At 46.5% G+C, this 26,321-nt stretch overlaps 1 protein-coding gene across 25 annotated transcripts in view; it reads right to left on the bottom strand.

Moving 5' to 3' along the window:
* Cacna1c (calcium voltage-gated channel subunit alpha1 C) overlaps nt 1-26,321 on the bottom strand; it is a 707,547-nt gene that overhangs the window by 47,291 nt on the left and 633,935 nt on the right. For 10 of the 25 annotated variants that reach the window (XM_076853983.1, XM_076853987.1, XM_076853988.1 and 7 more), the window contains 3 exons: nt 25,150-25,308; nt 24,425-24,535; nt 5,147-5,230 (listed from right to left, as the gene is read on the bottom strand). In XM_076853983.1, coding sequence (XP_076710098.1) covers nt 5,147-5,230; nt 24,425-24,535; nt 25,150-25,308 — 354 coding nt within the window. Of the gene's footprint in view, nt 1-4,480; nt 4,565-5,146; nt 5,231-24,424; nt 24,536-25,149; nt 25,309-26,321 lie in introns of all 25 variants that reach the window. The other 15 variants (XM_076853986.1, XM_076853985.1, XM_076853993.1 and 12 more) reach the window with 3 other exon arrangements.

Below are 26,321 nucleotides of genomic sequence, written 5' to 3'. Positions count from 1 at the left end.
ACTCTGGCAGACACGCCTAAGCTGAGCTCTGCTCCGCCTGATCCAAATGTGCTCCACCTCCAGTCCTCCCCAGCTCAAACCAACTCCATCCTTCTGCTGCTCCGCCAAAACCACACAGTCATCCTGAGTGCTTGTCCTCCTACACCCACATCCAGTGTGTCAGGAAACACTGTTAGTTCTACTTCCAAAACAGATCCAGAGTCTGACCATGTTTCATAGTGCTTCATTGCTGCCTGGATTACTGACTGCATTTGCCTTCTAAATGCTCTTCTGACTTCCACCTTGACTCTTATAGATAGCTGGATAGTTCTTTAAATAACGGAGTCAGATCATATGATACCTCTGCTCACAGCCACCAGGATGTGCCCTTCTTGCTCTGAGTAACAGCCCAGACTGGCCCCTCTCACCTCTATAGACCCACTCCTCCCCTCCCCTACACTGGCTTACAGGACCCCTCCTGATTGGAAGCTCTTCTCCCAGATATGGATAACTCCTCATCCTTCCCGTCTTTGCTTTGTTCAGATGCCACCTCCTTAGGAAAGCCCATCTTATTTAAAGCATCACTTGCCTCCACTGCTCCTAACACCCCTGGCCCCCTTACCTGGTGGTGTGCCTTTCCCCCCAAAGCACTTAACATCTTCAAATATACTGCTGACTTCCTCGTTTTCTGTACTTACTGTTCCTTGTCTATTTAGTCCTCTCCAGAAAGCCCGAGGGCTTTTTGTTTTGGCCACCCATGCATCCCAGGTGCTTAATACAGTGCATGACACATGGAAAGTGGGACTATAAATGCTGTGGAATGAATGACTGATTGATGGTTCTCAGAATTGGTGGGAAATCCATTTTCTGAGTGGGAGGGGGCACCATAGCCTGGCAAAGGCAAGGAGGAAAGAGGAGATGGGTTCCAGTGTAGGAAATATTTGGAGAGATATTGGGATAAATGAGGCATCTGGTGAGGGAAATGAGAATCGATTCCTGAGGCTTAAAGGAATTAGAGATGATGGGTCACAGGTGGAAATTCAAGTGTGGATTACCTGCAAATAGAACACAAGCCTGATAATCCATGTCTTGTGATGACTGAATGTCTAGAAAAATCTGGGAAGGCCTGGAGCAGAACCTAGGGATGCAGGAATTTCTAAAGAATCCTGTGGGACTGGGAAGAAGATCCTAGAGCTGTCCACTAACAATCTGGAGCAGAAGGATGTGGGTGGAGGGAGCTACCTCCAAGACCAAGAACTATTGTTCACATAACTTGCCGTCAATGCTGGTTGTCATCTGAGGGCAGGGTTACACCAGAACTGTGCTTCTGGCATAGGCCTATCGAAGCCTGTGCTTGCTGTCATTGGGTTGTTCCTATTGGTTGTTGCCGTGAGTCTAATCATATCTGGGGAAGGAGTGCGCTGACAATGTCTGTGGGCTATAAGTTACAATTAGACTAGGGAGATGGTTCTTGGATAGAGACCAGGTCCTCCAAGTTATCCCAGCAGGGGTTTTAGAGAGAATGTCATTGGCTTGAGTGCCACATTTGTCTAACCTTTCACAGCACTTTTACATAGAGCTTTTAAATAGATGCTCTTATGTGAGCTTCAAAAGCCACTGCTGTAAATGTCATATTCTTTTGACAGATGAAGAAGTTAAGTCTTGGGGCATTCTGGTAACCAAAGAAGCAAGACTCAAAAAATTGCCAGTTTTCTGACTTCAAGCCCAGCCCTTACTTTTCCCAACCACCCTTGGGTGATGTTATATTTGTTCTTTCTGTTCAAAGACATTATTTGTGTGGGAGAAGGGAGAAAGTAGCCCAGAAATAAGTGTTGTGTTTTGGACACCCTCTCTGGCTCTCTGTCACAGACACTGCTGCCATCTCCTCATAGACGACCCTTCAGTGTGACTTTATAAACACCCAAGGTCCTCAACAGGGGAGAGAGCAGAGCATGACACTGTGGGCTGGAGGGAGGCTGGAGCAGAGAGAGGTGCACAAGGCAGCTAAGAAGTTACTTCTTATTTAGAAAAAAATTCTTTGTGGTTATTTAAAATATAAATTACAGAAAGTAGAATTTGAATAAGTTCTGGCAGGTGTGAGGACTCCAGGGGGGACGTGTGAGATTTGTATGTTTATAAAAAGATACCATGAGTTAAGAGATAGAGGGACTCTGGCCTAGGCCAAGGTGAACTGGTCACACACAAGAGGCCTAGATTCCAGCTCTGGGACAGTAAAGAGACTAAATCTCTCCATCGTGACCTTTAGCACCAGCAACTTGGGGATGATGAGGTGTTTTTTGTTTTTGTTTTGTTTTTTTGCCTGACACATTCACAGGATAGTTAAGAATTAAATGAGATGAAGGCAAAAGTGAATTGTGAGTAGAAAACCACTGTACAAATGGAAGGATCTGCTTGATGGTTTCAGGCTCCTCCCTTTTCCTGCCCCTACCTCCCTACTCTCCCAGTATAGCCACTTTTCCTACAGAAATTTGATATCCTAGGACATATATATGTGTACACACACACACACACACACACACACACACACACACACATTTACCTTTTGTTTTTCTTTTGAAAGCATGGATATTTTGAGATAGCATGGCAGGTTGATGCTATATATTTTATCAGTATTTTACTCCACAAAGGAGCCCCTGGGACTACAATGGGTCCTCTTAGCCATTGTGGGAAGCAGCTTGCTGTCCTTCTTGTAATTTCCTGTCATGGGGCTCTGAGCCCCTATGCATAGAGTTTCTTTCCTGTTACCATTCCCATGGTGCCCCCAGTGCCAAGTACTGCGTGGCACAAGCTTTGGCCTTTAAGCTCATGGTCTGGAATAGCACCAGGGAAACACCTCAGGGCTCATCAAGCCTGCAAAACTGGGAGTCCACTCAGGAAGGGAGGAGGCTAGCAGCATTTGCAGGAAGCCTGTTTTTTTTTTTTTTTTTTTTTTTTTTTTTTAATGATCTGAAGAATTACCGGAAGAAGTCAAGGTAAAGTGTACACAAACACGTGCACATGTGCACACACACATGCACACACGCATGATAAAGACAGTCTACAGTTCTTGGAGATAAAGGGGCATTCAAATCTGGAGCAATAGGGTGAGCAGGGCAGGGGCCAGGGGATATGGGAGAGGATGTATGGAAGGGTAACAGCCTCCTTCCAAGTCTGGCTGGAAGGGAGCAGACAGAGACTTCTAATCTGGGAGAATCAAACCAATAAAATGACACATCAATTCAACTGTTTGGGAGAGGGTAAGGATGCACAGGGGATGGGGGACTCGGGGGATAGAGTTTCAAACATCTTACATTAAAACTCTAAAGTGTCTGCTCTGTGCTGTTATTCAATGGTTCAATGCATCAAAGTTTTATGCAAACATCATCAAGTTTCTTAATTAAGGAAAAATAATGACAAAAAATTAAACAACACATGTTAAAGACTGACTGCAAGAGGGCTTGCCTATAGATAAAGAGAGACGATTTAAACATGCCAAGTAACAAAAAGACATGTGCAGGAACTGGTAGGAACTGTATAGGAGGAGGCAACTCTTGGGAGGAGAAGGAGGCAGGAGGCCTTAGAGTGCAGAGGCTGGGGTTCAGTCTGAGGCCAAGGAGCCAGGGAAGGTTATAAGAAGAGGATGGTTTGGAGGAGGAAAAATCAGGCAGGTGCACCATTCAGTTCTCTGGGTAGGTTCATGTTGGAGTGAGGTGCCCACATGGAGCCTGCATCCACTGCAACCCAGAAAAAACGTCTACCCAGAAGGGCTGTCAGTGGATCACCCAACCACATGGCTCCTTAGTTTTTCCAGAGAAGTGGATAATAGCAAGCTTTGGAATATGATTGGTTTTCTTCTCCCAAATGAGCCTAGAAGGGACCGGCTTCATGGGCTGCTCATGTTAAACTGAAACAGATTCCATTCAACATGAAGATAAGCAGGTGGTCTTGGGAGAAGGCAGGCTATGGCTGACAATGCAGGCAGAGTCATAGCCTCAACTCAGCGTGCTCCACTTTGTGAGAGCTCCTTTCCAAGATGCTATGTGGATGGAAAGGCAGAGGCGGGAGGTAGTGGTCTGGAGGTGAAGATGGGGGTTAGAAGAGGTTTGGGCCCTGGCCTGAGAAGCTACCCAGAAGTCATAAACAACCCTTAATTTTCTCACTCCATAATTCAACAGAGCTGCATCCTTCTATACAGTGTGAGTCATGCCAGGCTCATTGGAAAGGAATAGAGAAAATGATGCAGCAATCAACACTTAAAAGGAAAAGGGAAGTCCTAATGCGTTCCAAAAGTTAAAACAAACAAAAAAGAATGAAAAAAAACAATCCCAAAACAAAGCAACAAGAAAAAAATTCTTTAAACCAATTCAAATCAATAAAAATGAAATAAAAATAAGGAGGTGGGGAGGAGAAAATAAAAATGATGGACAAAAACAAACCAGGGAGAGACAAATGAGTGTTAGAGCAGGCACGGACAGTTAGGTCACAGACGCCATGTACTTACGTTTACCTCGGTGATTGCTATATCAACAATGCTACCCACAACAATCAAGGCGTCAAATGTATTCCATGCATCACAGAAATAGTGCTGCATGGGGCAGAGAAGCCGAGGAAAAGAGAGAGAGGAGGAGGGAATAAAACAAACCAACAACAAAGGAGAAAAACAAAACAAAAAGGGAAGAGGGGAAAATGAAAAAAAAAAAAGGTATGAAAGAAAGGAGAGAAGAGAAAAAAAATGAGAAAAGAAAGAGGTTACGTGGGCATATTAAATACTCTCTTACCACTCTATAGTTCTGGCCGATCCAACCTGGGCAACCTGGTTTTCGCGGGTGGAGAGGCCTGACAAAGCAGGGTTAGTTCCAAGGTGACGCAGGCTGGGGCCACCTGGGAGGGGAGCTGGGAGGTGCCTTGGACCACACCCCCTGCTCCCTCCGCTGGAGCTCTTGGGCAGAGCTGGGATAAGTGGAAAAAAAGGAGGACAAACTCCCACTTTTTTTCCCCCACAGGACGACGGCAGGTTCAATAAAAAGCATGACTGGAGGCGGGTAAAACAGGAAATTAAAAAAAAAAAACATAAAAGGAGGTAGAGAGAAAGAGAGAGAGAGAGGAACAGAGGAGGCGGAAGAGGTGGAAGGAAGAGGTTTCCTGGGGAGGGCAGAGTAATACTCACATTAGTTTCACTGAGAATGACATCAATTATGCTCCCAATCACGATGAGGAAGTCAAAAACATTCCAGGGATCACTAAAGTAACCCTACATGAGGGAGGGGCAGGCAGGATGGGGATTAAAAAGGAGTATTAGACAGACAAGAACAGAGCAACATCACCATCAGAATCATTGTCCAGGCACCTCAGTGTCGCTGCTGCAGGTTCTGAATACCCTCAGTCTGGCCAGGAGGGCTGGAGCCCAGAAGGGGAGGAGCAGAAAGGAGACATGGGGTCCAGCCTTCCTGCCCCGCCTTCCCTTGGTCACACAGTTCTCATCCTAACAGTTATTCCACCTCTCCGCCCTTTTCACAGAGGCCAATTCCACATCCCAGCAGGGGCAGGAGTGGGCGTGGGTGTGGGCAGCGGGGCCCTGCAAGCCACAGTGGTGCAGTGACATGGCCACACTCTTTTCAGTCCCTGTTTCAGCCTCTCCTACACCTCTGGCTCTTTCTATTAGAAGGACCTGTGGGAAGGAGGGGACACAGGTGTGTGCCTCTTTACAGGGGAATGGGCCGATCATTATCTTAGGTGATAATGGCCATGAAAAAGGCCCCCAAAACCTTAGCGATCAGCATGGCCAGAGGGGTGACTCATGTAAAACTCAAGAACAAATCCTGGAAACAGGATCTGTAGTAAGCTGGCCTCTATGGCATCAAGTGGGCTAACCCTTGCTCCTACGTCGGACCTGCCCACAGTCTCCAGGGGCAGTTCTGCCCTGGCAAAGGCTTAACTAATTGAAAGGAGACAACGCTGAGGTCAGTCTGCAGTCCAGTAACGTCTCACAGGGCTCTAGACGGCACTGTCAGGGGTGCCTCCTAAGGAGCTCCCCAGGTTCCTTTCCCAACATTAGCAGGCTCTGATGTAAGGTCCCACCAAAATGCAAGTGCCACACACAGTGAGTGAAGTTACCAAACCCTGGAACAGGTTTCACGGGGTGGGCTGGGTAGCAGATATGGGGACACTGGCTTCTTAGAAAGGGAACCAAGGCAGTAAAGCCATGGAGGGGAAATACTGGCACAGAAGGGGAAGAGCAGTGTCTCAGCTTTATCGCTTCACCCTGTTGACAGGATTTTTGTTTATTTCTTTCTTACCAAATTTGGGGAAGGAAAACAATGAATATTCATGAAAGACTACTTGGACAACTGGTCAACCAATAGGTTGTTCCAGGTGCCCTAGAGGCTCATATGGATGGGTAAGCACTTTAAAAAGAGTGGATGAGGTTCTTGGGTCTGTACCCTTTACCTCTCTGGGGACCTAGAGAGCAATGCATGATCTGTGACTTCATGGGGCATATAGCCACGGTTCAGGAAACTCTGGTGATGGGACAGTCCTGTGCCCCATGGGTGGAGTGTAAAGAGCCTTCTTTAAGAAGGGACATTTGCTCCTTTAGTGTTTTGGGAAATGTTCTGCAAAAGGAAAAGGCATGGCTGGCCCCATTTTTTTTTTTTTTTCTCAGCAGGCCCAGCATTTCCCTGTTCTCTGGCTTCCAGGAGATAGCAATCTGGAGTTCAGCTGGTGAGAGGGTATGAAAGCAGGAAGTGTCCTCTGAAAGGTTCCCAGATCTTGCCCCAGCTCTCTTGAAGGCTGTCAACTCTCCCATTTTATTTTTTCTCACACAAGAGCCAAGCCTCTGTGTTCTTCCGTTTCCTCCTGACTCCATCCAGTTTCCCTTAACTTCTCCACTTCCCACCGTGCCCTCTATCCAGAGGGACAGCAAGGCAGGCTGTCCTAGGGCTGTAATTCTTCGAGTGGGAGGTCAGGTCACAGGGAAAGTGGCCTCTTGGTTCCCAGGCTTTTCTGCCAAAAGAAAATAAACGCCACCTCCGAGACTTTGGACAGCTAGACCCAGGAAGCAGAGGGTGGCCAGGGTGGGTCAAGGGAAGGTTGGCTTGAAGCCGGGGTTTTCTTGTTGGCTTTCCAGAGTCTTTTCTGAATATCCTGGGGCCTTTGAGGCAGCAACGACTTCTTTCTCCCAGAGAGTCCTATGCTAGGAGATGGAAGCCACCAGGTCCCTCCCAGTTCTCAACTGTCATTCACAGGGCAAAAGGGGAACACTGAAATTGTCAGGGAGGGAAGTTGAGAATAAAGACCCCAAATGAACTAGACACGTGTGTGTGTTTTACAGGTAGACTTTGGAAAACTCTGAGGGCTATCTCTAGATGTGAATACCATCTTTGTGTATAGAGATGTTTCAGAAGAGAGAGGAGAGAGGTCAGGAAAGAGAAGGGAGAAGGACAGGAACAAGAGCAGATCCAGAGATGCTCAGCACCAACCTAGAAAACGTGGTAACCAAAAGTTATTGAGGTGCAGGGGCCGGAGGAGAGATAGGAGGGTAGAAATCTCAGTGCGCAAGGAAGGAGGATGAGTTGGAGACTTTTCATTCACCAGAGAGACCTGAAACAAAATGGGTAAGTTGGCCGTGGTCTGCAACATCTCTGAGAGAGGAGAGAGGGGAGGGAAGAAAGGCAGAGATCACAGCAAAAGCTGCTTGTTGAAAACCAGACACACACACGTAGTTAATCTGCTGGCGCACACCAGGGGAAGGGGCCAAGACTTAAAGGGACCCTGTCAACCTCCAGGCTGTGCACCCCTTGGATTTCTTTGTACATGTGCAGACAGAAGGAAACCTGTCAGTCAACTTCTTCCTGATCTCCACCCTCTGCCAACCATGACCCCATGCCAGACTCCACTGACTCTGCTGGAATCTGTTGGGATCAGTGTTTCATGGTCACCCTTGTCCTCCTCAGGCTGTACTGCTACGGCTTTTGGTTGACTTCTCTGTCCTGTGGAGAGCTACTGGTGACATGCCACTGGCAGCAGAAACCAGTCAGTTCCCTCATTGCTAAGGGTTCCTCAGGGACACAGCCCTTTGGAGAGTCACACAGCTGAAATGAAGGGGTGGGGCACATGTCTAGGAGGGTGAACAGAGTCCCTTTGAGAGGCAGCTTTCCACCTGGACCCATCCACCCACATTCCCATCCCTCATCCCATCAGTCCTCCAAGATGGACCTTGAAGATGGTTTCAGATCCAGTTTTTAAGTCTCTGTTCCCTTTGTCAGCCTCTTCCCCCCACCATTTCAACATCACCTTCTTCCAACGTCTTCCACACCCAGTTCCAGAAACAAAGCCCATATCTGCCATTTCACTCAACGGGCTGTCCAGGGGCAACGGGCTGTCCAGGGGCAACGGGCTGTCCAGGGGCAACGGGCTGTCCAGGGGCAACACGCGGCCAACTCCCTGGGGCCTCGGAGGGTATTTTTTCCCTATACTCTGGAGTGTGAGAGCTTGATGCCTGTCTCTCTCTATCTCTGTCACACACACACGCACACATGCACACACATGCATGCACACACTCACACACACACACACACACTCACCTGCGTTGGCCCACCCTCTCATTTGCTGGAAAGCATTGGTAATTGGGGCTCGGGGGTGTAGTAGAGAAGGGGGGTGGGAAAACCCTAAGACTTCCTTTGATAAGATCAGTTTCCTCTGGTGACGGGGAACCAAAGAGTCGGGAAGTCAGGAATGGTTGGGAACAGGTTTTCCTTGAAGTGGCAAACCAAACCTCCTCCTGTCCAACTCCTCAGAACTCCTCAAGCCAAGCAGGGCAGGTGAGTCGGAAGGGATGGTCTTATCACAGCTGGAAGCCTTCCCCGGGCCATTGCCAGTCCTACTGATTGAGTGGATTTCCCTTTCAATCCCCAGCTTCTGGCCATGCTAGGGAAGGTCACATTCACCCAGCTGGCAAGCATCCACCACCCGGGGCCGAATCCAGTCTCTGATTGGGGCTGAACTTCTACTCACTGACTGGTGTGGGCTGAGAAAATGTAGACCCAATTGATATTGATTTTACCAAATCATTATTAGGAAAAAATGGCTGCAAAAGGATCTTATGATGCATTTCACATGCACATGAATTTTGGATTTTCTTCTTCTTCTTGTAATCTGTGCCTGAATTCGGCTCTGTCATTGGAGGTATACCAAGTTGAAAGAGGCAGTATAGTGGTTCAGAGTATTATCTCTGGAGATAGATTGGTTCAAGTCCTGCTCTGCCACTTATTAGTTGGGTAACTGTTAGCTTTCTGTGACTATGACAAAATACCTGAGATAATAAACTTAATAAGGAAAAAGATTTATTTTGCTCATAGTTTTAGAGGTTTCAATCCATGGTTACTTAGCTATGTTGCTTTGGGTCTGTGGTGTCACATTTATCATGGTAGAGGAAGCCTATTCACCTCATGGCAGCTGGGAAGTGACAGGGAAGGGTAGGGCTGGAGTCCTAGCGTTCCCTTCCTTCCACTAGGCCCCCACTTCTTAAAAATTTCACCATCTCCCAGTAACATCATGGGTTGGTGATTGAACCTTCAACACATGGGACTTTGGAGAATATTCAAGATCCAAATTATAGTAGTCTCTTTGAGTAAATAACTTAACCTGCCCGTGCCTCTGTTTTCCCAAATAGAAACGGGGTCAATGATAGGGTTAAGGTAAGGATTACATAAGGCCATATACGCAGAGCATTTAGAACTGGGCCTCATCTGAAGTAAGCTTTACATTAAGTACTAGCTATGGTTATTATTAACTAGTGTTGATCTGCCTCCCTCCTAATTAAGTAAGATTCACAGTTTCAGTCTGGGGTATGGGATTGAGCAGAGCGAAAAGCAAAACCAGGTGGGTGGAAGAAGGCGGGAAGGGGTTTTAGGTTCTGGAATCTTGAACTCCCCTTTAGTCCATTTCTGAGACCTTTTCTGCCCATTCTCTGGGTGACTAGCATTAAGACACTCTTGAATGAATTCTGGTTGGTGCTCTTAGAGGTGGATGATGGTAGGCAGGCTGTCCTGGGTGAATTCTGTTAGATTTCAGTTCATATAGGTGGTTAAGTGCTGGGTTCTTGTAAACTGCTATTGGACCAGGAAAAACCCTGAGAAGAGGTGGGCTGTCAGGTGGGCTTGTCTCCCAACTCTGATGCCAGAGAGCAGGACTGCTGTGGGAGCCGTTATGAGTATAGGCATTTTTCCTGGAATTTTTGATTCTTAGCTCCTTCTCTGCCCAGAGCAGAGGCTTCCTCTGAGACCGTCTCAGAAGCAACAGCAGCTTTGCTGAGAAAAATCTGCACACAGTTTCATTTACGGCCTCGAACTATGTGGTTTACCTTTAAGAAGGGAAGGCTGAGCCTATGAGAGGGAAGAAGACCCAGCTCCCAAGAAGTGGAGATGGCAGAGATGGAATTTTAGTAGTTGAGAGAGGCAAGAGATGGGGAAGGGAATTGGTGAGAAAGGAGGCTGCTTAATGTAGATGGCAGGAGAAGAGGAGGTGGAGGAGAAGAGGGCGAAAGTGGGGAGAAATAGAGAGGGGAAGAGAAAGGTGGGGGAGAGAAAGGGAGCAGGAAGAGCAGGAAAGAGGCTGGGAGTGGGGCAGGGATGTCAACTCCCCAGAGTTGGGTCCCAGGCCTCTAAAGTGACCCTGCAACTCAGACAGGAGGAAGAAACATCAGTCAACATGAAATGACAGGAAGTGGCCATGGCCTCCTGGTGCAGGCAGGCCCTAGGTGAGAGGGCACAGAAGCTGGCTTGTGCTCCTCCTAGGGCAGGAGTCCCTGAAAGAGAGCCATCCCCTGGCTTGAATGACATGCATCTGAGAGCAGGTCTGTGGGGCTGGTGCTGAGCGGAGACGGTCGTGGTGGTGAGGAGGTGTGGGAGTCCTGATCTTTCCTGACCTTCCAGGCTGTGGAGTCAGAGGTGGGGGCTGATGAGCGGAGAGAGGCATTGAGTCTGTTGGCAGAGGCAGCAGCAGTGACAAAGCCTCAGTGCGTGTGTGTGAAGAGCTGATTCCACGGAACACCACGAACACAAGGGTGACTGACACCAAGCATAGATAGTATCAATTGCATGATGGTAGGAAGCCATTTGGACAGAACAGCAATCATGGAAATTAGTGGCGTCTAATGGGGAAGGCATAACAGGAGTGCAGAGCTGCTTGCAGCCCAGCCTGGGAGACAGGGCGGACTTCTGCCTTCTTCTCTCAGCCCATCCTGCACTGCCTTAATAATTCCTAGTGCCTGGAGGAGCACCTGCACAGAGAGCTAGGGACTGGGCCCTTGTCCTGGTGAGATGAGGCCCCAGGCAGTGGGTTCTTTCATGACTGTTAGAGGAATGCACTTGTGTGTGTATATGTGTGTGTGTGTGTGTGTGTGTGTAGACGCTGGGATGGAACCTAGATCCTTGTGTATCCTAGCAAAGTGCTCTAACACTGAGCCATGCCCCCACCCTTGCACACTATTAACTGGACACTTTTCTGCTCCTGTTTTTCTTTGGAAATAAGCTTCTTCTTGCTCTGGGACAATTTGAAAGACTTAAATTATGTATTCACCCATTCATTTATTTATCTCACCAACACAAGAATCTTGAGACTGTGCAAGGCTAGGGTACAGGGACCTGAATCAAACCCCCTGAACCCTGGAGGCCTGCCCCATTGGAGCAGATGAAACCTGAGGAGCATGAGCCAAGCTCCTTTTGGGAGCCTCAGGAAGCTCTTTCTCTGCCTCAGTGTAGCTGGGCAGATTGGGGGATCTCAGTAGCTGCTTCTGGTTAGTCATGCCATAATAAATGAGCTAATTTCTGCAAAGGACTCCTCCTGGAGTAGGGTATTGAATGGATGTATCCCTGGAGCAGGGCAGACATGTTGCCACAACTTCAAGTTCAAAAGCACATCACCATGTGCTCTTTGAAGAACGGAAAGCAGAGAACAGAAGGAGTAGATACACTCCTTCATTATGGGAATGAGTTTGGGCCTGTGGCAGCCCTCTACTAGGCCCTGTAGGGAGCATTCCAAACCAGATCAGACAGGTCCCTTCCTGCTTGACACTTGCCAATAGCTCCCACTACCTGTCCTTTTCATTCCCTTGTTCCTGACCCCATGTCCTCCTTGACATCACCACCTGCCCCTTTGCAAAGGGGTAAGTATGACCCAACTGAAGTCATTAGAGCCAGTGATCTACACCACTTCCATAAGTTGTGAATGAAATGAGTGACTGCTCTCACTTCAAGGGATGAACCTTGAGTAGCACAGGCAAGTTACCTGCAAAATGCCCTCGGGGGTGTGAGGCTCAGTGAGTTCATATGTGAAAAGCACCTGCACGTTCTGGCACTGTGGAAGGGCTCGGTACCTCTGCCCTCTGCCATTGTTACCAATACTATGGATGTATGAGCCATCCCTGGGTAGCCACCTGGTCCTGGCAGTACAGCCCCTAACACTACAGAAGGCACTTCCTGCCCCTAAACAGGCAGATCCAGTGCAGTGGCAGGGTGTCCTGGCAGTGCCTCTGGATTGAATGGGTTAATGCCATCACATCCTAGGGACATGGGAATCCCTCTTTTCTCTGCTGGACCCCGTGTGTTCCAGTTTCTTTTTCAATGGCAGGGACATAGTCAGGGAACCACAGTGTACTTTCCCACCAGGCATTTTTACACAGAGTGAATAATTTTCCACATTAAATAATTAAATGTAATAGCTAATACTACCCTTCCCACACGAAGGTTTTATGCAAGTCATATAATTATTTTTTATCATTCATGGTAACTCTAAAGTGCTCAAGCACCAGGCAGGAAAGAAACCTGTCACAATGTTGTAACAATATGCAAATCTCTGGGTGTAAGAGCTGTGGTGGGGAGGACTGTCCCCAACAAGCCCATTTGTGCCTGTCTGCTGTGCACTGTGTGTGTCCTGTACCCTGCAGGCATTCCACAAATAAATAATCATCAGGGCAATGCCAACTCTCCCATTAGGCCCTAAGAATGGCAGGGGCTGTGCCCACACAGCACAGGCCTCCCCGTTCTGTGCTGATGCTGGAGTCCCTGAAGGGTGGAAGGAGTAGCTGCGGTCCATGCCCAGGCACCTCCCTCCCTTCTTTGCTGCCCCTTTTGAGTGACACATGTGGTGAGTTTCTGGGCCCAGGGGTTTCGTTGATGGTGGGAGACATGTTGGTTTCTTAATGGTTCAGCGAAGCATGTTTCAAATGATTCTATAAGAGGCTGAATGGAAGTCCCACTAAGACAATGGTTCCCAGTGTGGGGAGAGCACTGGCCTCCAGGGGTAGTCTTGGAGCTAATAGGAGTATCACAGTGAATCCTGGAGGCAAAACTGGTATTTAGTGTTTAGTGGGTGGGGACAAGGATGATATATGTCCTGCAATGTATGGGGCAGGTGTGTGTGTGTGTGACTTTTGCAAGACATTTATGTAAGGTGCCAAATGCAAATAAGCCTCACCAGTTATAACTTTTAGTTTTTATTCTAAGGTCTCCTATCTTTGCTCTTCCATTTTCATCTACTTTGAGGTCTTACTCCTACTAAATTTTCCAATTGCATTCGAGTTAAGAAGTTTTATATATATATATATATATACACACACACACACACACACACACACACACACACATTGACATTATGGGTATGGATGTGAATTTTATGTCAAGAAAATTAAGGATGTATTATAAAGTATTTGTATAAAAAGGGGGACTTTGGGTCCAGGAAGGGTTGAAGACCACTAGTGTTAAAGATGTTCAGCCTTGCATATGGTTTTTAAAAGGAAATAATTGTGCTTGCTCCTGAGGTTTCTGAAGTTGAATTTTCCAGGTCAGTGAGGAAATACAAATCCTCTGTACCACTCATCCAGGGAGGATGTGGATGAGGGGAAACCACACATTTCAGAACCCTCCTCCTTCCCTGGATGGCAGGGTAGCATTCTGGCCTCTCTCTGTCCTTCCTGTTTCTTTTCCACAGCTGGATTTGCTCACTCAGACTTTCATCCTAAGAAACACCACTTATTCATTTTGGCTTCTCTGGTTGTCAACCTCCAGAACACTTCCTTTTTCTTCTTCCCTTCTCCTCCAGTTTCCTGTCTATCCTGCCCATTTTCCAACTTCTCTCTTAGGACAAGCAGGCTTCTGGACAGCACTCTCAGAGTTGGACTCCTTAAGTAGATTTCCACCCAGACTTCCCATCTGAACTCCATATTTTAACAGGCTATGTGGCTTTAAAAGCCAAATAGATCTCCAAGTTTCTCCTTTAAGCTGGTTTCTCCCTAGTCTTCTCAATTTCAGCAAATTGCAGCACCAGTCCAGCCACCCGGGGACAAGCTAGGGGCCTCTGAGCCATCCTTGCTGCCCCTTCTCCATCCTTTTATCTGATTCACCATCAAATAATGCCATCACAAGGCCAGGCTCTCTTCATCTCCACTGCTCCTCTGTCCAGCAGGCTGTCCTGTCCTCTGTCCAGCTCATCCCCTTTCCCTACAACATGGCCCCCTACACTAAGCAGCCAACATGTTGGTTCAAAATGCAAATCAGACTATATAAGTGCCCCACTCAATGCCTAGTCCCCTGAAGCTTCCAAGGGCAGTCAGAGCCAATCCACACCCCTTTCTTTGATCCTGCAGGGCCTCTGCCCACTCCCCCTCCTCACTCGTTGCTCTCAATTCCCAGAGAAAGCAGAGGTGGTTCCTACCCCAGGACCTTTGTTCTTTCTTCTGCCTGAAATGCTCTTTTTCTGGTTCCTTCCCAATGTTCAGGGCTCAAACTGGTGCCTTCCCCACCACCTGATCTAAAAACAGGTGCCTGGTCCCCATTATTCTTCTGAGTTATCCTGTTTCCCCATCAAAGCACTCACCCCATCTATAATCTCTTTGTCATATCTCCTCTACCTGGTACTCTGGTATTGTGAGCCCTGTAAAGATGGTGCCACGTCTCAACATCATCACTGAGATGCTCAGAAGTGATTTATAGAAAGAAAAGATGAAAAAAGAAGAATGGATAAGTAGAAGTGCAGAGGGGAATATGTCAGCTCTGTGTAAAGAAACATTCCCAATGGAGCTGCCTCTGGAAATAGGGAGTCTCTTATGACAGGAAACAGGATTTTGTGTAGGGATTTCTGCATTGATGAAAGATCAATGATCTTAGTGATTTTTGACATTAATATTCTGAATCTTTTCATTGCTTTTTAGTTCTCTAGTTTTCATTCTTTCATTCATTTATGCATGCATTAAACTTTCACTGAATGCCTCTTACAGGACACAAAATGAATACAGAAAAGTTTCTGCCTTCAAGGAACTCAGCAATTTGATCTTTGTCTCCATGACTTGCAAGTATTCCATCGTAAATGTTTGTATGTATGCGTGCAGGCATGCGCACGCACACACACGAATGAGACTGTGTTAGGTTACTGCCTCATTTTCTGGAGTCCACTATCAGGTGCCTGCCCTGTCTCCTGAAATACCTGCCAGTGCAGATTTGAAAAGGGAAGCCAGAAGGTCTGTGCTGATCTAGTGAAACAGGGGCTGAAGGCAGAACTGTGAAACAAGAGGGAAAGGGGTGTTAAGGGGCCTCTGAGAGGTGGAAAGACACACATTAAATTTCATAGAGTTGTCATTTGATCATGGCTTGCTTTCATGCCTCTTACTTCCTTACAAGAAAGAAAACTAACATTTGGTGAGGACCCTCAGAGTGCAAAGCAACAACCCAGGCTGGCCACATTTTTGGCTTCAATGGAAGGGTAGTGGAAAGCACTTGTCTTGAGTCTCTTATGCCTGCATTAAAGTCTTAGAATTTTTGTGAAGATTAAATTAATACTTGTTAAGGTGTTTAGAGGTGTGGTTTATTAGAGACAAACAGTAACCAAAGAACCACCCTGCAATCTTGGGCATGTTACATAGTCTTTTATTTCCTCAGACGTAGAATGGGAGACCATCATACTTGTCTTGTGGATGGACCGAGATAAGGAAAGTAAAACATCTAGCTTAATGTCTGGTTCTTCATTGATACTTAGAATATATTACTTCCTTCCTTAGCTTCCAAATACCACTTAACCTCAGGCATAGAAACTGACACAAAATTAGCCAATGTGTTTACTAATGCTCCCCTTAAGCTGGAGTATGAATGCCAGGTGGGACAGTAAATTTTCTAGCAATGTATGACATGGTGAACTAGAGAGTGTCTACAAGATCCAAGAGTGGACCAAAGTCAGAAATGTCTATTCTTTCAAAGTCAATCTGAGCGAGTCTGGGCTCACTGGCCTGCCTTGTGTTCACTCTTGAGCTCCTTGTATCAAGCACACTGCCTAGTATGGTGGGTGCTCAATAAACATTTGCTGGGCTTTGGATAATTTGGGCCTGCAGCAAAACATAAGACAAATATCATATAGGTAAAGGTTTCTGGAAATAAGTAATATGAAGATTGATAAGGCATAGGAGACAGAGAAAGAAAAGAAATGGTGAAAAACTGAGCTGAAATATGGTGAAGCCCAGTGATGAGTTGCATTAGCCTCCAGGAAAAGGTGGTGATCATTTGAGATGGTCACAGTATGGTTGATGCCATGTCTTACTCAATCCAATTTCACAGATGCATTAAAATGAGCCCAGAAATTACATTATGCTGTGCTGTAGTTTGAACCTTCGGTGTTTCTTAAAGAAGCATGTGTTGAAGGCTTGGCCCTCAGCCAGTGGCACTATTTAGCAGGTGGGGCCTAGTGAGAAGAAGTAAGGTCACTGAGGGTGTGCTTCTGAAGGGACTATTGGTCCTAGTCCCTTCTCTTTTTCTCTTTTGCTTCCCAGTTGCCACCAGGTAAGCAGCACTCTCTGGTCCATGCTCCTGCCATGATGCACTGCCTCATTACAGACCCTGTTATGGTTTAGATGTGAGGTGTCCCACAAAAGCTGTGTTAGTACCTGAGCTTAATGAGATCCTGAGAGCTGTTCTTTGATCAATCCATCCTAGTTTGAATGACTGACTGGGTGGCAATGTAGGCAGGTGGGGTGTGACTATAGAAGGGGGGTCCTGGAGGTGTGCCCTGGAAGGGTTTATCCCCTTCCCTCTCTCTCTGCTTCCTAGATGCCATGAACAGAGCCACATCCCTCTGCCATGCCCTTCCACCATGATGTTCTTCCTCACCTTGGGCCTAGAGCAATGGAGTTGGCCGACCATGGACTGAGACTTATAAATCTGTGACCCCCAAATTAACTATTTCTCCTCTTGGTTATTTTTTTTTTCAGGTATTTGATCACAGAAATGAAAAGCTAACTAACAGAGGCACAAAGAAATAGAGTCATTAGACCATGGACTGAAAAACTACCCGGTTGCAGAGCTGTGTCCAGCACTGTGCTATGGGGAGTGGCCTCAGCAGACAGGGCGCTTGACCTCCACAGTCCTGAGTAGCTCTGATTCCGGTAGGAAATATAAAAAGGGCAGAACACCTCACTCACTTCTTGGGATACGGGGATACCAGCTATGGCTCCCTTCACCCTCCCAGGAGAAGTCTATGTTATCCCTTTTAAAAGAAACCCCACTTTATTTGCTTCCTCAGCATTGGTTCTCTAATGTTCAGACTTCAACATGTGAGGAAGCAGGACTCTTCACTGGTAACCGGCGGTACCAATCTGACAGAGTAGATAGAGGAATCGAGTTGCTGAGTGTTCTTGCCAAGCAACTGCCTTCCATGGCTGCTCCCTCTGGTGAACTCAGGGCCCCAACCAGTCCCCATTTGTCCCTTTTGACACAGCTCATGAAAAGAAGAAGTCATATTGTGGGAACTCTTTTCATCTTGACCACATCCTCAGGGTGTCCACAAACACTCCTCTTGACGTGTCCTGTGTCCCCTCATGTCAGTGCTAACAATCAATCTCTGGAGCAAAACTATTCCAAAGAACAAGGGAGTATACAGAGGAAAGATGCTCTGGAAGCCATTAGAAGCTTTGGGACCTTCCTGCACCACACAGGCATGCTTGGATGCTTGGATAGAAGAGGAAGGCTGCCTCTGTGTACGGAAAGTCCAAGGTCATCAACACTTTCTCTCAGGCTCAGACACTTTCAAGAGCAGATTGGCCTTGAGAACTCCATACTGGTGAGCATTAGGAAGACCATTCAAGAGTCTTCTGGCTCTTTCCTCTCATAGCTCAGCTGTTGGTCATGGGGGTGAGACCAGAGCAATGCTGTGCCCTGTCTGCTGGGGAGTGGCCTCAGCAGACAGGGCACTTGAGCTCCACAGTCCTGAGTAGCTCTGATTCCGGTAGCCAGACCTCCTTTTAGCTATGACTCATCTCACTCCCAACCAGCAGAAGCCCACTGTTGGATTCCTCAGGACAACAGACAGGAGGAGCTCTCTTCTTCGTCAGTGTCCCCCATTGCTGCCAACCTTAGCTCTTTCTGCCCTCTGAGAAGCTGCAAAGTTTCATTGCCATCTTTTCTTCTTTCCTAAAAGATAACTGGGGTTTCAAATAAGCCCCCAAAGCAGAGAATATATAGTAGCAGCTGAATTACTGCCGCACGATTAGCTGATAGATACTCTGTAAATGTCAGCCAAGTCCTCTGTGTTGGGGGAGGCAGGAGTCACAGTTCCAATTTAGAGAGCCTTCTGCAAGGCAAGCTGGGGCCCAGCCTCAGAAACCCTGGGTAGGGTAAGGATGCTAGGTGCAGCCAGGCTTGGGATACCACATGGTAAGAAGCTCCCTCCACTCCAGAAGTGGCATCAGGGCATTTGGCAGCAAGTCTCTGGCCCATAACTGGGATGGACAAGAACAAGGTCTGTACCCAGGGGAAAGGGTCAGTAAGAACCAGGTATGAGATTAGGGTTCTCTGGGATAGACAAGAACAAGGTCTGTACCCAGGGGAAAGGGTCAGTAAGAACCAGGTATGAGATTAGGGTTCTCAGATTTTAGTGTCACTAGGGTACTAAAATGCTAATTGGGAAACCTACTCATAAGTCCCATGGACTGGGAAAAAGAGGAGCTGTGTGATCACCAGGGACAAACCCTGTACTGGCCTACAAAAGCAAGACAAATTCCAGACCATAACTGCAAGTGTGGAGCTCCTAAAGCACTCTCTGCCTTCATTAGGCCCAGACAAGGATCTGGGTGGGACAAAATCTACAGGGAAGGGGCCTTGGCACTTGCAGTTGTCAAGGGCTGGGGAAATCCAGGGATGACTGGGTGAACTGACAGAGTCAAGAGAACAGCCATACTGGAAGATCCCAGGGAAAGACATGGCCTTACCCGGTCACAGGGGTTTCCACTACTTCTGAGTCAATTTCTGGCAGCAAACAGCCAGATGGAAAAAGAGTAGGGAAGATGAGTTAGAACATCTGGCTTCATGGAGCTGGAGCAGCTGGGCTGACGAAGTCAGGACAGATAGAGGAGAGCAGAACCTGGGATGTCATGGGAAAGAAGCAGGACCAGAGCTTGGCTACCCAGCACGGCAGCTGGCCACCTGTGGCTCTACAAATATAAATGTAAATTCATCCAAATGAATAAAATTTAAAAATGAATTCTTCAGTACAGTAGCCACATTTCAAGTTTCAACAGCCACTGAAGGCTAGTGGCTATATCATACATGGTACGTATAGACATCTCTATTGTTGTAGAACATCCTATGAGATAGTGCTGCTCTAGAGGTTTCATTTCATCCTTTTGATATGAAATGCCTTTGTGCCCTAATTTGTTTTGAAGCATGAAAGTGAACTCCAAGGCTTGAGTGGCTTTCATTCAAGAAAGCTGGATCCAGGAGGGCCAATAAGTGTGCCCACTTTGGTTCCACTGGCCTCTCTGGACTCTTCTCAGGCTAGGAGAAAGCTGAAAGGGAGGTCACGGCTTTGATCATGGAGAGTTGCCTGGGACAGATCTCCTCTGGAGTGCTCCCACCGGGGAGTTAGTGAGAGGCAATGGGCACTGGCTACTCCCTGTGCAGGCAACAGCCCAATAGGATGCCTCCAGCCAAGGAAGATGAGATGAGTCCAGAAATAGAAACCCTTGCTTCTCCACCCCTCCATGACCCACCTGGGAGCCTACAGGAAGGGGAATAGTTAGGAACGTTCCATCTGTAGTGAGCTCCTGCCTTCCAGGGAAGGCCAACTTCTGCTAAGGGGAGAGCATGGAGACATCCCTACCACTAGTTCATCATCCACTCCACTCTTCCTCTCTTTGTTAGCTTTGCTAAGTCACTGTCAACATTAAATTCTAGGCAACTAAGTGACATCATCTTGCCTTCTGGTACCCAGCTGAGAGTGGAGTATCTGTGGCTAACTCTACCTCCTCTACCAGGTTCCTGCACTCTCCCTCCATAGTAATGTCAGAGATGCCAAAAACCTTGGGACTATGCAGGCTCATCTTATTGGCCTAGAGTATCTGCTGTGTGGCTCCCTTTTCTCCTCCCCTTGTCCTCTGGGAAAGATCGAGTTGGGAATTTTAACTGGGATTGTGTTGAATCTATGGATTAGTTTGAGGGGAAATGAGATCTTAACAATACTGCATTTTCCAGTTCATGAACACATCTCTCCATTTCAGTCTTTCTTCATTTGTCTCTATAAAATTGTATGGTTTTCTCTGTAGAGATCTCAGACACTTTTTGTTAGATTTATTCCTCAGCACTGGACATTTTTCAGTGCTTATCATAAAAAAGTATCTTAAAATATTTTTTTCCTATCTTTGCTGGTAAATGTCAGCTCATGACAGGATGACGATCTAGCTTGTCCAATCATTCCAGCCCAACCTTTTTCCATGCTGACCAGCTTGGTCTTGATAATCATGTAGGGCCCAGGTACCATCCAGGTATCTCCAGCTAGTTATCTTTTACTCCCAGGGAAGGAATTTCCTCTTGCTTGCTATTAGTTATTCAAATCAATACTACTTTCATTCTACTTTCTTCAGACCATCCCCACAGATTCCTAACACTTGTGGGGGGGCTGAATTTTTCTAAACTAGTTTATGTTCTCTAGTTTTTTGTGAAAAAAAAATTGTTTAGCATGAACACAATATGAATTTAAGGAGCTGGGAAGTTGGAGTCAGGGCAGGGATTTACTTGAGTAAATTCATTTTCCATGGAGTGGTGAAGAGAACATGTAGAAATGAAGAAATTGGGAACATCAATCACTGCAAAGACGATAAAAGAAGGAAGCAAGAGTACAAACTGCTCTACTGATAGATCAACCCACCAAGCAGAAAGAGAAACAGAAAGAACAGAGAGGGAAAATCCAAGCATTCAGCCCTCAGACAATTTACCTCTGACTATAATTAATCTCAACTATGACACTTTGGATATTGAATGTCCCCTAAAGGTCCACATGTTTAATGCTTAGTCCCCAGAGTGGCACTATTGGGGGTTAGTAGAATCGTTGGATTCAGTGGGAAGCCCTTAGGTCACAGGGTTGTACCCTTGAAAGGGACTATGGGAGCCTAGTCTGTCCTCTCATTGCATTTTGGCAGCAGATGGGACTATTATGCTCCTAAATGTCCTCCTGCCATGATATGCTACCACCTATTACTCTCACCAGATGTTGTCACCCTGCTTACACTTCCAAAACTATCAATAACCCCTTTTCTTTTTATAAATTAGTTGCTTCAGGTAGTTTGTAGTAGTATTAAAAAGCTGACTAACACTAAGTTTTCCATATTCTTACTGCTTAATTATCCTTTTATAGTAAATGTTTGAAAGTATAAACTCATTTTTATGATATATAAACAATCATGCCATGTGAAATATAAAGTTCAGAAGAGAATTTTACTTAATGGTGGGACATGAAAGTTGTTATGATTACAGGTACACTATTAGACGCCACCCGTTCTTACACAATATCCAGCTAGATATTTCTATCAGAGTTTCAAGGGGTTTCTGTTTTGGTTTTCCTCATAAAAAATTGAGGATACTCTTCCTGGAATATATTCCTTAATGAAGAACATAGTACAGTGAGGATCCAGGGACCTAACACTCCTCGATCCCCCTCCCAACTGGTCAATCTTCTCCACATAGCTAGAGCTAGTGGCCTTTGTCCTCTATTGTCACAAGTCTCTTTAGGGGAATTTAGAGAAAAGATCCATTCTTCTTCCTTTCTTCCTATATTGGAGATTAAATCCAGAGCCTCACACATGCTAGGTAAGCACCAAGCTACATCTGTAGTCTTTTTAAATTTTATATTGAGATAGGACCTTGCTAAGTTGCCTAGGTTGGTCTCAAACTTGTGAACTTTCTGCCTCAGGCTCCCAAATTGTTGGGATTACAGGTGTATACAGTTGTGCCAGGCTCCTTTCTCTCTATATCACAGATTGATCTTGCCAGATGTGAAATGCAAATGGCTCAAAGATGCTCTCTTCCTTCTCTGGGAATAGTCTCTCATATTTTACTATGTCTTTTCATGATAGAAAACCAGGGGCTGAGGAAACTCAGAAGCACTTTATAATTTAGGTTGCCCCAACTGGTTACTTCTAGAAACCTGGCTTGTTCCTTGATCTGCAGGACTTAGGTAGAGTGCCTTTCAGGCTGAGACCCCCCGAAGGTGTCAATTTCATGTGCTTCCTAGGGCAAGTTACCCAATCCATCGCCTTGCTTGTGAGACATGATTCAGAAAGTCCATTGCAGGGCTCTGCAGACTGCCTCAGACTTCATCAGGAACACATCTGAGTCAACTGTGGGATGACTCAAGGCTTTGAAATATTTAAACCATATGTCTCATGACACCAGATGAAAATGATGCCAGTTTCCCTCCTGAGAGGTTGTCATCTGAGACTGAAGCTCAGCTTGGCAGCGATCCTGTATCCCAGCCTTACTGGGTCATGCTGCTGTGTTGGTGAACCTGTTAGTACTCCTGGGACACAAGGCTTGGAATAGGGTCACATGTGGGCAGAGATACTGTGGGCCCCACAAAAGATAGCCAGGGAAATTTGCTGGTTATTTCTAGGTTAGGATATAATGTATCCCCTAAATGGGACTGAACTTGGAAGTCAAAGTGAAAAAGAATATAGCTACTTCTCTGAACGAGGTAGGGAAACACCATTACTATTACCAAATAATGCTCATTAGGAGTCTTGTTTGCTGAAGATTAGCTAAGATCCCTAGGCATTCTTTGAGTGAGAGGAAGAATCAGCACTCTAAGAATATTGTCTGTCTTATTTTTTAAAAAATGTCTCAAAGACTATTTCCTTCTTTCTGAAAAGTACCCAGCAGAATACTTGACATGAAAAAATGCTTGCTAACAGCTTAGTGTGGTAGAAAACACCAACTATAAAGTCAGAGGTGCTAGATTCCAATAACAGTTCTTCCCCTTGCAAGTAGTGTAACTGATATTGGGCACATTGCTTCCCTCCTCCCTGTGTTGGGGGTGTTAATACCTATCTTATGGGGAATGTTTCAAGGACTACATACAGTGATGTGTACATAGCACATGGGGCATTATAAAACATGTTAGGTGACTATTAATTCAAAGAAGGTCATGGATATCTTGTTAATGAACATAGATCTAGTAGCAAAGAAGGGTCCCCATCTAGAGTTAATCCTGGAACAAGTAAAAATTTGAATAAACATAGAAGGTATGGCCAGAGACTCATTCTTTTTGCTTCCTGTTGATCTGTGCTACAACTGAGATAATTAGGGAAGAGGGAAAGAGAAGGCTCAGGAAGCTGGAAAGATTTTCTCAGGTCTGTAATTGTGCAATTCTCCAACCTTTCCTTTTCATCACTCTCCAAAGGATGTTGTGGTGGCCGTGGGGGTCCCTGAGTTGCTGTTATAGCCTCCCTCAGAAGTAGCTGCCTGAGTTGTGATTGAAGGCTCCTGAATGCCTGTAATTCTGTCCTATCTACAGAGGCCAAGGATGGAAGTCACTGCTCACACCAACCTGCTCCTGTACCTTTCAGGAAAATACAGGTGGTGCTGGCTAAGAAGAGCACAGATAATCCAAAATGGCAGGTCATCCAACCTTCCCTACCATGTCCATTCACAGTGGTTCTAATCTTCCTTTTAAAGAGCTGCCTACAAGAGCAATACAAGGAATTTACAGGTAACTACTCTTTCTGTGCTGGAAGGTATAAGTGAGCAATGACACAGCCTCTGAGGGGGGGAACAGGAGGTGTCTGTAGGCTGGAGCCCAGAGCCCTGAACAAATGCATCCCTGGTTGAATTTTTCACATGAGGTTGGTTTGTATGGCCAATTAAATGGGAGGAGGGTAGAACAAAAGTCTGAGAAGATCTGGGGGACTGAGCTCAGAGGTTTGGTTTGCCAGTCTGAGAAATGGGAGAAGGGCAATGGCTCAGTTCATGAAGGAATCTGCTTCCTCTGAGTCCCAGTCAAGAGCTGATTCCTATTTTCAAGGAGTCGGCCTGGTTCAACTCTTGGCAGGTGTAGGAGTTGGGGCACTTAATTTCTGTCCCTCCCACACCCCTTTTTCCCCTCTCCCTGATGCCTGTCAACCAGCCTTTTGTCAGAGGCCTACCTTGGGTTTGAAGGCGATGAGCTTCAGGATCATCTCCACAGTGAAGAGGCCAGTGAAGAGCATGTTGAGGATGTTCATGGCGATTTTGAACAGGCAGCTCTGGCCATAGTGCTGAGTGAAGGAAGACGAAAGGAACTGTGAGCACGAGGCAGGGATCCACGGCCTCCTTATCACCTTTGCCCAGACTTCCCGGAAACCCTCACCTCATCAGAGATCTTCCTTGAAGTAACCCCCAGAAGGCCACCCACCTTTCCTTGGGCAGCCAGGTGAACTCAGGAGAGCCTATAAATTCTTCTCTTCTCTACCATCTCTAAAAGCAGGGGTTGACAGAGTTCTTTGATCATTCTGATTGGATGTGATAACTTTGTGGGGGCTTCTGGCACTCAAGAGCCCAGGGACGAGCTGACCTCCTTGCAGACAAGTGCACACCCATGTCTTCCTGATACCAATGACTGCTTCAAGCTCACTCTCTTGGTTCTTCATTTCCTTTACCCTCTTCATTTTATAAACCTAGGACCCCATGGATTATTTCATAAGGTCCCTGAGGGGAACTTTTTCTTGGGAAAAGACACTTTTCTATTTCCAGATGGGAGAAGAGAAGAACTCTTTTGCTCTTTCTGCTCCCCTTGGACACCAGGAAGGTGAGCAATGAGAAGGTCTGTAGCTCTTTGACATCCTCTCATACCATTCTCCCTGGGCAGGACCAGGTTCCCCTTTGGACTGACCTGCATGGCCAAGCAGATGGTGTTGAGCAGGATGAGGACGAACATCAGGTACTCAAAGTAGGTGGAGTTGACCACGTACCACACTTTGTATTGGTGCTGGTTCTTGGGGATGTACCTCCGCAGGGGCCGGGCCTTGAGGGCGTATTCCACACACTGTCGCTGGGAGGGGGCACAGGAAGGAGTGGGATGGGAGCAGGGAGAGAGTGGAGTTAGTTACCTGGATGATGTGAAGTTGAGGGCAGAGAGGGTGGGATGTACATGAAACTACATGTGCTGGGGCTGGAGTGGGGGTTCTCTGGAAGTCAGGGAAATAATCTATTACTCTAGCTCACGTAGAGATTTCAGATGTAATTTGGGGAATGTTTTGATTTTCCGTCACTTCCCTAATCAACGAGAGAGTCCCTTCTTGTCAAATCTATTGAGATTACAAGCAAGGAGCATGCATGTCCTTGATTTTCAACCTGGTAATGGCTGGTATCCTGCTTAGCAGGTGGCTGGCACCTGATAAACACTGATTGACTCATTTTTTGGTCTTCTTAATTATTTCCCACACCACAGAGTCTCCTTGGGGAGGTTCTGACTTCCATTTTTCTTTCCTATCCTCGATTCATCTTCCTTATTTTCTAATATCCAAGGATCAGAAGACATAGTTCGCTGAAGGGGAAGAGATTCTGGCCTACCTAGATTCTTGGGGTTCCAGTAAAGATCAGTGCACTCCTCTAACAGATTCCCAAACCAGGAACCAGGAAGTCACTCCAACCTCTTTAACCCTCAGCTGCCATGTCCAGTCCCTCCACCTTATGACTTTACCTCCTCCTACTCTTCCCATTGCTGCTATCATTAACCTAATACCAAATCAGGCTCTAAGCATCTCTTATCTACATTTTATAATTGGCCTCCCTCCTTCCTGTCCTCCTTTCAATCCAAAGTCCACATAGCCACCAGAATGATGAGTTTAAGCCTACATAGTAGACATCAAAACCTATAAGGGGTCTAGCTCTCCTAATCTGGTAGAGCTGATCACACTGTGCTTGCAAGGCTCCTTCCTATAAGCAAAGATAGGGATTATTTCACACTACTGTTCCCACTGAGAACAATGGGGAACTGACCTTGGTGGATTTACCTACTTCCCACCTTAACAGCCTCATTACTCACCAACAGAGCTGCCAGCT

The sequence above is a fragment of the Callospermophilus lateralis genome, chromosome 4 (genome assembly GCF_048772815.1).
Source record: "Callospermophilus lateralis isolate mCalLat2 chromosome 4, mCalLat2.hap1, whole genome shotgun sequence".
Classification (NCBI taxonomy): domain Eukaryota; kingdom Metazoa; phylum Chordata; class Mammalia; order Rodentia; family Sciuridae; genus Callospermophilus; species Callospermophilus lateralis.
The sequence above is the reverse complement of the archived record's forward strand: the minus strand, read 5'-3'. Positions and strand labels throughout refer to the sequence as shown.